The sequence below is a fragment of the Phycodurus eques genome, chromosome 17 (genome assembly GCF_024500275.1).
Source record: "Phycodurus eques isolate BA_2022a chromosome 17, UOR_Pequ_1.1, whole genome shotgun sequence".
In the NCBI taxonomy this organism is placed as follows: domain Eukaryota; kingdom Metazoa; phylum Chordata; class Actinopteri; order Syngnathiformes; family Syngnathidae; genus Phycodurus; species Phycodurus eques.
In genome coordinates this window covers 15,624,287-15,636,026 of record NC_084541.1, presented here as the reverse complement: position 1 = coordinate 15,636,026, position 11,740 = coordinate 15,624,287, and the positions used below count along the sequence as shown (strand labels likewise).

The 11,740-nt window shown below is 43.4% G+C and overlaps 2 protein-coding genes across 2 annotated transcripts; both read left to right on the top strand.

Moving 5' to 3' along the window:
* The first annotated feature begins 45 nt into the window (after positions 1-45).
* Positions 46-5,073, top strand: htr3b (5-hydroxytryptamine (serotonin) receptor 3B). Its single transcript, XM_061703226.1, has 8 exons — positions 46-204; positions 343-387; positions 465-574; positions 1,704-1,873; positions 2,515-2,672; positions 4,038-4,248; positions 4,330-4,524; positions 4,808-5,073. Exons 1-8 carry the CDS (start codon positions 46-48, stop codon positions 5,071-5,073), a joined length of 1,314 nt encoding a protein of 437 aa, XP_061559210.1.
* Positions 5,074-6,208: 1,135 nt separating this feature from the next.
* Positions 6,209-10,424, top strand: htr3a (5-hydroxytryptamine (serotonin) receptor 3A). Its single transcript, XM_061702638.1, has 9 exons — positions 6,209-6,281; positions 6,657-6,820; positions 6,959-7,003; positions 7,101-7,210; positions 7,290-7,459; positions 8,152-8,312; positions 9,241-9,451; positions 9,536-9,772; positions 10,123-10,424. The coding sequence occupies exons 1-9, from the start codon at positions 6,209-6,211 to the stop codon at positions 10,422-10,424; spliced, it is 1,473 nt and encodes a 490-aa protein (XP_061558622.1).
* Positions 10,425-11,740: the final 1,316 nt, after the last annotated feature.

Genomic DNA, 11,740 nt, shown 5'->3' with positions numbered 1-11,740 from the left:
GGCTAATTTGATTGCACAGTGAGTGAACCTTTTGTTGCAGGCCACATGGCTGAAAGTGTTCCGGAGAAGCCGAAAAGATCGGCGCCGAATCAACTGACAAGAACGCTCCTGAGGAAATATGACTGCGGCGTTCGTCCCGTTCACAACTGGACCAGTGCGACAACTGTCTACGTGGACTTCATTTTACAGTCGGTCCTTGATGTGGTAAATACTAGCCTTGTTGAAAACATCAAAATAATTATCTGATCAAAGATTACAATCTTCTTTGGTTGTTATGACCCTTGAGTTCATCTTGAAAGGTTACACTTTCCCCTTTTAAAAAATGTTCTGGTTTTGTTTCAGGATTCAAAAACCCAGAGTATTACCACAAGTATTTGGTACAGACAGGTACTTTAGTATCATATTTACATAAATCTTGAAGATAAACAATCACGTTTTAATCAATTCTCATCCTGGTTGTTCAGATCTGGACAGATGAGTTTCTGGTTTGGGACCCGGACGAATTTGACGGCATCAACGAGATTTCGCTGTCATCTGACGCCATCTGGATACCCGATATTATCGTTAATGAAGTGTACGTCTACAGCTGTCGCAATGAATGTCCATTCCAGTATTACATTAGTATACAGTACTGCACTCACTCTTATAACTATACTGTAAACGACACTACATGTGTGCAATGCTCCCTCAGTTCCTCAAATAAGGGAGTACCGTAATTTCTCATGTATAATGCGCACCCATGTATAATACGCACCCCCAAAGTCGACCTCAAAATTCTGGAAAACCCTTCTACCCATGTATAATGCATTTTTACAATGCCTGATTTTGCTTCTACCCATATGATCAAAACATCAAGTATTATCTGTATTTTGTTAGTTTTTTCAAATAATTATTTTGAAGTTAAACACCTTATTTGAACACACAATACGTTCTTTTTATTAACTTGCTCTTATTTTGAAATTCAGAGCCCTACTTTTATTTAGTAAATGAGAAAACAAACAGTTGTGCTCATATGTTTGATTACCCAGGCAGGATTTGTAAGATGTGTACAATTCTTTTAAGAAAACATGAAGGACCAGGCAAAACACAATTAATTTTATTTTAATGGGATTCAAATTAAACTGTCAAGCATTTCAGAAAAGCATTATCATTAAACACAACATAAACATAAAGAAATTAATGATGGTTGTTGTTCGGTCATCAGTCGTATTAAAAAAAAAATTAAAACAATATTTCACAAATTCTCCCTGGGTATGTAAACTTATGAGCACAATTGTACATATATGCAGCCATATGTACCCCTGTTATATTGGAATGAAAGTGTAGTCTACACCTTTTTCATAAACTCTAGGGGGTGGTGGCATAGTGAAATGAAAGTGTACAGCTTTTTCATAACCTCTAGATGGCGGCATACATTGATAAAATGGGAAAGTCTTTTTCATTCTCTCCTATACCTATGTATATTGCGCACCATTGACTTTCGACAATTCTTTGAGGTAAAAAATGCACATTATACAAATATGAGAAATTACGGTAAGTTGTATCATACAGTATTATAATTCAGTGTTGCTATTTCAACAATATGACAAACATTTGACCATGAGAGCTGCCAAAATGGATGCACAGTTACATAACGAACCGGATCCAAATTCTAGCCTCGTGTGTGGCTCACACCTTTACCTCTTCTCTGACTTCCCCTCCAGCGTGGACGAGGGGAGGTCGGCGGCCATCCCTTACGTCTACGTCAACTCGTCAGGCTGCGTGAAGAATTACCGGCCCATGCAGGTGGTCCTGGCCTGCAGCCTGGAGATGTACGCCTTTCCCTTTGACAAGCAGAACTGCAGCCTCACCTTTCGCAGCTGGCTCCACTCAGGTGGGCTCTCCATCTGCGAAGGCAACACTCCAAAGTGCTGTGGACTGCAACGCAAATGCTAATAAAATGGCAGCCAGTCGAGTGAGGGCTAATGATTTGTGCGACTATTTCAGCTCCATAAACATCTGAGACGCGGTTTGTGACGTTTGTGGGAAAAAGAAAATTGTCACTTTTTATTTGGATTCTAATGCAAAGTCACAACAGAAGGGCAAAGAAGAAAACTACGCTATGGAGCATATCGTTCGAAACGAAGCGTATTGCGACCGAGTTGCCACAAAGCGCCGCGAGTGGTACACACGGCTCTGTCTCGGCAGCTCAGTGTAATATGGCTAGAGTCTCTGCTTTATGTCATCAAACATTGTAAATAGTTTGTTTTAAAGTCAAATTATTAACAGTGGGAAAATTATTTTTAATATTTGTATGAAGGTTTGAATATTGCCTACACGGTTAATAAAGGTTTTATAATGCCATAGGTTTAAGCTTGGAACAGATGTTTTAAATTTCTATTATTTAAATAGAAACCAAACAAGCTAGTAAAACATTTTTCCGTGTATCATTTTACAGTGTCTCAATAATACAGTGTCTCCTTGCCTCTGTTTCATCTTCACCCTTCATTTCCTCCTGCTCACCGTCGTCTTCAGTGAAGGAAATCGACCTGGCTCTGTGGCGGAGCGCAGAGGCCATCGCTAACGATCAGACGGAGTTCATGAACGACGGCGAGTGGGAGCTGCTGTCCGTACCGTCACGCTACTGGCGCCTGCAGCAGGGTGACGCCGACTACGCCCACGTTTGCTTCCATGTGTGTCAAGTTAGAAACATGTTTGATGTCCCTTCTAATGCCATCCAGGGATGGGAATCACAGAGTAACTGAAATTTTGACAATGAGAACGAGACAGTGATTGCGCGATAATCGATACATTGGAAGAATAATAGCCATGATAGTGCACTTTTTTATTTTGACCAAATCGATACATGATGATGGACTATTTATAATGCACGATGTGATAAAAATAACAGATATTGACATCAGTTTAAGCCAACGTTTCACGGAGAGATCGGATCGTAAATCGCAAATCGTAATTAGGCACTTAAAATCTGGACTTCAACTTTAGCCTTTGAGTCTATTGGAACGTATGCTGACAAGTTACGCAAGTTATCTACTTTTCCCCCGCAGAGTGCATGTAGCGCAAGCGTCAAGTGTAAGGCTGGCTGTGACCTTCACGAATCGGTCTAGCGAGCTAATGCCAAGTGATGAGGCTCGGGCCGTTTGTGGGCGTTAAGAAGAAGAGGAAGAAGAGGGGCTCTGATAGACAGGGAAAGGGCGAGTGACCATAATGAGACTGTCTCAGTGGCTGCCTGATCAATGGACGTCTTGTTAGCGGCGAGGCAAATGGCCCCATAGCGCTTTTGCAGGTGGAGCGCTGGGTTGACTGCTATTCATGCAGCTCAAAGGAGCCGAGGGCTGTTCGATGAAGGAGAACTTCATGGATCACTGAGTATTATAGATCGTTTCTTTTAGACAAAGTCGTTTCTTTTTAATACAGTATCATCAGTAAAGAACTGTATTGCTGTATTACGACTTTTACTCGAAACACATTTAACATGCGACAATGCACAGCTTTGGTTGATGATATTCAACATTACTGCTCAGCGGATCTTTCATCCGATACACGCACAATCTAATCTGAGCCAATAAATGTGGATTTTTACACCACTGCAAATTACAAACACAATTTTGAATGTTTTGTTGAATGACTCGTGAACTGTGAACTTTTAGTGTCAATTAAAACTGAGGCTTAAAGTCTTTTGTCACAAATTTGAAGGCCAGATAATGATCAGATTACATTTTACTTCAGTAAATTGAAAAAATATACGACAAATATTTATTTGAAAATGTTTCATTATCTTTCTTGTGAAACCACATGATTTATTTTGTGCTTGAGTCGTCCGTTTTCACTTAAATTCAGGGAACTAAAAATGGTTTCTTGATCTAGCGAATAAGCGGCTATTGTAGGTCTTATTGGGCGTGTATTCAACGTGATAATGAATTAGAAATGTCATATGACCTCGAACAAACATCACTTCCTGATGTCACCTCCATTGCACAGACTTGAACAGTCCAAAGGGTTCCCCAGTTGAGGATAGAACTGATTTTGTGGGGCAGGTGTTGATCCGAAGGCGCCCGCTGCTGTACGTGGTGGGACTCCTCATCCCCAGCATCTTCCTCATGATAGTGGACGTGATGAGCTTCTATCTGCCCGTGAGCAGCAGCACCCGTGTTGGCTTCAAGATCAGCACGCTGCTGGGCTACACCCTCTTCAGAGTCAACCTGACGGACGAGCTGCCCGCCACCGCGGTCACGACTCCGCTCATAGGCAAGAATACCATGACTGTTTTCCATACATCGAATCGCCGTCACCGACCTCGCATTAAAAATTGCTCCTTTGTGTTAAAAGGTGTGTTTTTCGCCGTGTGCATGGCGCTGCTCATGCTCAGCCTGATCAAGTCCATCCTGGTGGTGAAGCTGCTCCACCACAGTGAAAAGGAGGTTCGGGAAATGTCCGTGACGGCGTGCCTGCTGGACAAGTATGGCCTTGCGGAGAGCACCTTGAACTCCACCAGAACCCTGGACCAGCTCAACCAATCTGGAGGTCAAATTACAGATCTAGTTTGTGGATTGGTTCAACAGTAACGGGGGTTTCGAAGAGCCTAGCTGTACTAGAAAAGGCGAGTTTTGAGCAAAGTATTGGGGTAGAGAGATGTGCAGTGCTTGGTCCTAGAGAGGGCTCGGGGGAGGTGTGTCAGAACTAAGCGCAGTCGTCAGGTTGTTAGTGAAGTCGAGATGAACAGAAGGATTTCTGGTTGAGTGTAAGAGCTTTATTTGCATCAAAGTCTAAATAATATGCCGCTAACCTTTCTTGATCTGGTACCTAGATTTCGAGTTTGAGGCCTCACCGGAAGAAGACGTGGAATCGCTCACCGACATCCAGCAAAATCCTTCCAGCCTTGAGTGGCTCCTCAGGGAGCTGGTTTCCCTCCGTCTGGCCTTTTCCCAGGAGGACACAGAGGCTTCGGCTCGGGCTGAATGGCTGGCACTCTGCTCAAAGCTCGACCGCTTCCTCTTCCGCCTCTACCTGATTGTTCTGGCCGTGTATGCCGGGACCCTGCTGCTGTTCTGGGCCAGCTGGAGCTTTGCCTAACGGCACATTGGCTTCCTCACCGATTCTGTAATGCGCTTCATTTTTTTTTGCCATATGTAATGAGATTTTTGTAGTGAGAATTTTTTTGGTGTTGTTTGGAGCTCACTATCTCAAAAGAGTTGTATTGTTATCGCAAGAATTGAAAAGAACAAGAGATCTTCAGCAATTTGCTTTATTTTGTTCTCTAAATAAGTTTTGCAAACCTGCTTATAACCTGCCTGAGTGGTGGACTACTTGTGTTTCTAAATAAAACATTACTGTCATTGTCAATTTGTCTATTGTATTTCTTTGCATTCTTTGGTGTAATGCAACTATACCAGCGGCTATAGCAGAGAGAATAGAGAGACATCGCGGGAGAAAATCAGTTCTAATGATTTCCCAGCAGTGGAAATGTACTTAGTGATACCGCATAATGCGACGACACTCAAGGGAGTGAACGGAGCGCCGCTTTGATCGTGCTCGTACCTTCATCCCACTGCCACAAAACAGATCAATAAAACCCATTGGGAGCTCGACGCCGGCTGCGTTTCTAGTCTCTGTTGGCTTCCTAATAGTCTGGATGAGAATATCAAAAGTACGCCATAGAAAGTGGAAGGATCTATATTAATTCAATTTTTACACTATCGCAAACCTCCTCTGCCAGTGGATCAGGTTACATGATGGTTATGTAACAGATCTGAAAGCTGTCTGTGTGAGGTCATAGATTTTAAATCAGTTGAGTATCCAACAAGCACCAAATCACATAAGATGGGTCTCGTCAAAACATTACTTTATGAAACTGATTCAGCCTTTAGCTCTGTGACTGACACCCTGCACAGTAAAACTGATCAGCGGTATAGTAATGGATGGGTATCGCTATATAAAAAAAAAAAAAAAAAACATTTTCCAGAGAGAAAACCACTGTGACCAATCGCTAACAAGTTCTGCAGCCTTGCCCGATTGCTAATTACTCCATTAACTGTCCTGACACACAATCTGGTTGCAACCCTTGCACTTCTTCAGCTTCGGTTTGGCTCATCGTATGAGTGCTCATGTAGGAGTGGCCTCTCACAGTGGATGGCTTCCCCCTCGCGAGCCGGACGACGCTAACAAGGTCTTCCCCAACACAACGAGAGGACTCGGGTGAACTATCACGATGAGACCACCATCAGCCTGGACTTCACTGGTTCTCTTCTTTGTTATTCAGGGGACATGTCGAGCTTGCACAGGTACGGTCGATTTTTATTCTCATATCTGTTTGATAGGGTATAATTAATATCTGCGCTCAGACTTCATTTAATTGCTTAACTATGCCTCATTTAAAAAAAATAAAATAAAATCACCTTTGGTATTTTAGCATTCTTATTTGGCAGGCTAATGATTGACTACAACCGTGAATTATCAAAGACACGGATGAAGTCTGGGAGTTGGTGTAAAATATTTACATTGTTGTTGGTCAATAACTCCATATAGTACATGCAATAAAGTGGTTTCCAATACAAATGACAAAAGTTGGCAAATGTCAGCAACACAAAGTCGGAATGATTTGAAAGTGTCTACTGAACTCTCTTATCATAAGATGAACGTTCGAAAACATTTTTTAGTGAAGAAATTGGGCGGCAGCACCGGCCGATTCGCCAACGCCACATTGGTACGTCTCTCCGAGTTTTTGAGCGCGGGCTACAAGAAAGGGGTGCGACCGGTCAAAGACTGGCGGACGTCCACCCTGGTTGCCATCGACCTGATGGTTTACTCCATCCTCAATGTGGTAAGGATGTGACGGATTGTCTTAAAATGCTTTCAAATATGTCCAGACGTACCCGTTGGTAAATTGAACATTCGATGAATGTCAAAGGAATTCATTTTAATATATATATATTTGCTATTTTCTTCGATGATTCAACAGGATGAGAAGAACCAGGTTTTGACAACATATGTGTGGTACAGACAGGTAATCTGACAAACCGCAATGTTACTCTATAGAGTCACTTTCCAAATTGCGTTATGTAGTGGTTTCATTGAGCTTCCCCCATTCTTGAACTTCCAAGTCCTGGACAGATGAATTCCTCGTCTGGAATCCCGATGACTTCGACGAGGTCAAACAAGTTTCCATACCAACCGCCAACGTGTGGGTGCCGGACATCCTCATCAATGAGTTGTAAGGCTCGTAACACTTCATCGTCTCTTCCACTCTCGCCTGTGATATCGTTGACATTTGACCTCTGCCTTCAAAACAGCGTCGACGTGGGGAAGTCTCCTGACATACCGTACGTTTATGTGACCCACGACGGGTTGGTGCGCAACTATAAACCCATCCAGGTGGTCACCGCCTGCACGCTCAACATCTACAACTTCCCATTTGACGTGCAGAAATGCAGCCTGACATTCCAGAGCTGGCTCCATACAAGTAAGACCCCTCTCACTTCAATCGTGTGTAATAGACGCTCAACCCGACAACAGATTCACAGTTTATTTAAGAAGAAGATTTGACAAGTTTGGGGCAGGTGTGCTATTGATTTTGCCATCTTAAACAATCATTGGAACGAAAATATTTTGTGTTTTTGCAACAAGATCACAGTCTAAAATAATGAACGTCATATGGTGTATGCCCTGAAACATTTCAATAAATTGCACTGATATACTGTCACATCATTTTATTGCTCTCCCATGGAACAGCTACTAGGGGAAATGTTTGTATGTATGGTAGCTTACGTACTACTATGATGATAATTATTTTTTCTCGAGCATTTTGGCAATTTTGGAAGGAATTGATGAAAGTTCAATCCAAGGCCACACGACTTCTTGGGTGCTACTAACAATAAAAGTCTTGATGACTCACTACAGCGTGAATTTTTGACAAACTGTAATTTCAAAAGCTGTATGTTAGGCTTGTGCGGCTATAGCACCGTCACGTTCCGTGAATTCCATCTGATAAACAGGCCAAATTGAAAACTCCCAGGCCTCTTACTATTCCGAAGTCCGAGCTTCTTCGAGTTCTGTCCGCTGGGATGTGTGCTCAGAAAGCAGACGCCTCACTGAAGGGCCGAGTCGTTGCCATGACGGTCTCACGCCGCTTCTGACATTGTGTTCGATCGGCAGTTGATGACATCAACATCACGTTGATGCGCAGCCCCGAGGAGCTGAGGGAGGACAAGAGCGTCTTCATGAACCAAGGAGAGTGGGAGCTGCTGCACATTCTGTCCAACTACAAAATCTTCAGTGTGGACAACGATGACTATTATGCCGAGATGAAGTTCCATGTGAGTTGATCAAATTGGACAGCGTTGCGACTGTGGCCTCACCAGGCAAAACCTGCCGGTGTGCTGCTATGTATTTCTGCTTCCTTTTATCCATGGTTGGTGCACCATTTCCAGTTGCTTTGAAGGCTATAACAGGGCTGTCCAAAGTTTTTTTTTCTTTTTTTCTTCTCTGATATCGAAAAACTGAAGGATGCAAAGGCCACTTTGAAATTCTTTGACTTCATGTTAAAAATCAACCTATCAAGCAATTATTTTAGGGGATATTTTAGGGCAAGCGCAAGCCAAGAGGAAAGCATGTGAAGAAAACAGAGAATGTCTAAAGTTTGGCATCATTTCACACTTAAAAAAACAGAAGATAAGGTGTAACGTGTCTACTGCAAAGCAGGACTGTCTTCCGTAACTGCGCATCTACGGAAAACTAAGCATCATAAGCACATCCATTCACGTGCTGCCCATGGCCGCAACTTGGGCTGAGTAGCTCAACACGCACACCTGCTAACGGTTAGCCACTTTACAGCCAGCGCCATCCTGAGCCAACGCAGCCAACTTTACACCCTCATTCGCTGGCTGATCTCACGCAACAGGCCAGGCTCTGCCTTTTAAAGCTATGCACATTCAAAGTCCCACATACAGTGGAGAACATGAGGATGGTGACCATAAGTAGACAAAAATAATACCTTTACCTCACATGCATATTTTGTATTGTTATTTTGTATAAAGCTTTAAAATGTACTGTATGAAAAAATAAAATAAATATATGGTCACTAGTTCACGAAGGGAGGGAGGCACTGACTGTACATGATGCGGTCCGCAAAAAACAAATGACAGCGCGCCGCAAATGCCCTCGGGCAGTAGCTTGGAAAGCCCTGCTGTAGCACATAAACACATTTAAATGAAGACCAAAAAAAAATATCTAAAATGTCAACAGGTTGTGATCCGTCGGCGGCCGTTATTCTACACGGTCAACCTGTTGCTGCCCAGCATCTTCCTCATGGTGATGGACATCGTGGGCTTCTATCTGCCACCTGACAGTGGCGAGAGAGTTTCCTTCAAGATCACCTTGCTGCTGGGATACTCCGTCTTCCTCATCATTGTGTCCGACACTTTGCCCGCCACCGCCATTGGAACGCCACTGATAGGTGACCGCTACCCGCGTGTCCAGGGCCCATGTTGTTGGATTCTGCCTGTTTCACTGATATTCTTCCATCTTGTCGGTGCCGTAGGCGTGTATTTCGTGGTTTGCATGGCGCTCCTGGTGATCAGCTTGACGGAAACGGTGCTGATTGTGCGTCTGGTCCACAAGCAGGACCTGCAGCCCCCGGTGCCCCACTGGTTGAGGTACCTGGTTCTGGAGAGAGCTCCGGCCCTCTTCTGCATTTACAAGAAGCACCGGCTGTGCTCCAGACTGTCCTCACAAGACTCCAATATGGATGACTACAAGGACAACAATTATGGGACTGGTGAGCTTCTGCTGGTTCATGTTGGGCTGGTCCGGTACTTAGTGTCTCTTTGTTTTAAGGTCGTAGTTTGGTTCACCATCAGTATTGTCCATCGATTTTCTATACCACTTAGCCTGTTCGGGGTCACAGGGAGATGGAGACAATTTCAGCTGATTTTTCCTGAAAATTGACTTGAAGTTCAGGTTCACGCGATGCCGTTATCAAGTTTGACGTACTGCCAAAAGCACCTCACTAGAGATTATATTCGCTAGCCAGCAGTGAAGCTGCACTGTTATTTGTTTACTAAGTAGCGTGTGGCTAAAGTTTAGTGAAACTTCGACTTGCTGTCTGTCTCTCATTATCCTCATTAGCTCAGTGTACGCTCCATCACACCTGCGAGATCGGCCGGCAGCACGAGAGGGAGGCGGCCCTGCTGGGTCGGGCCCTGCCGCCCTCCAGGGACCCGTCGTCGCCCGTCGTGAGCAACATCCTGCAAGAGGTCACGGCGATACGCAACTTCCTGGAGAAACGGGATCGTGGCAACGAGGTGGCCAAGGAGTGGCTGCAGGTGGGCTACGTTCTGGACGTGCTGCTGTTCAGGGTCTACCTGGTGGCCGTGGTAGCCTACAGCATCACGCTGGGGACGCTGTGGTCCGTCTGGCAGGTGGCCTGAGCCCAGAATGTCGTAGTCGCTCCGTGGGAAGTGGAAATTACACAGCAGTGGGCTAAAGTTTGGAGACACTTGCATGGTAAACCCAACAGGTAGTGAGTCCATGGAGCCAATTGGGTTTCCCAAAAAATGATGCTGAAACATAAGACTAGTTCAGGTTTAGCAAGTTCCATGAAGGCCGTGTGCTGCTTTTCTGCGCCAGCTTTGGGATGTTCACAGAGATCAAGCTTCACTGATTCATACCCAATTATTATGGTTGACTTCATAAGAGATTATAAAAGATAACAGTAAATATGCATATTTAACCAACCTATTAGGTTCGTTTCTCTGGAACAGCAATAATGTTCCTGGGTCAATTTGAATGTGTAATTATGTGTCAGAACAGTGTCAGAATTTCTTTTTATTTTAATCCCAATAATCATAGTTAATATGTCACTACCAACCATGTCATTGCAAATACGTGAAATTACAGACATACAATACAGCATGTATTTACTCAAATTATTGGAATTTTCACACATGATTTTGGTGGTTAATTTAGCTACTGTATGTACTGTACAAAAAAAAAAAGAAAATATATATGAATATAAAATGTACTGCCAATGATGACATGATTTTGAGCGGCATGCATTGGCCCACTTGGAATTCATGAATTCATTCATAAAAACAAAATCAATATTCACTAAACTCCCTATAAATTTTTATGACGTCAAAAGGGTGCATTATCTATGCCCAAATAATTTATGGATCGTGTAATGGACAAAATGCCACAACCATGTAAAGACCTGACAAGCTGGTAATGCTGTAGTTCTCACAAAATGCCAGAAAGGGGCGCTGTGCACTATCACATCGAAGCCTTTCGAAATCGATGAGAAACTGGGCTGGCAGGACTATAGAGAGTTGACACAGATTTATTGATGATCTTTTTGTCCAAATGACTAAATGAATTGAATTGATTTCAGTGTGCAAGTGTATCAATAAATATGACACGTGTAAATGTATGGCGTGTGTCATTTCCACAAACTAAGCAACAACAGCAGTGAAGCTAACCTTGGTTGGATTAGCAGTGCTGGGATAACACTTCAATTATTTAATAAACCACATAATGGGACAAATTTTAAAATCCTGTTGTTCAACTTCAGTTACTCAACAGTCCAAGGTCTCTGTTGTCATATTTTGCGCTTCAAAATACGCCACACATTTGCATTCAGCTACGGCTTTCACTTTGCACGGTCGAGTTTTAACTTGCAATTTTGGATGTTGCGACGAACTGTGTTCACTAACTGACAATGGTTTTCTGAAGTGTTCCTGAGACCACA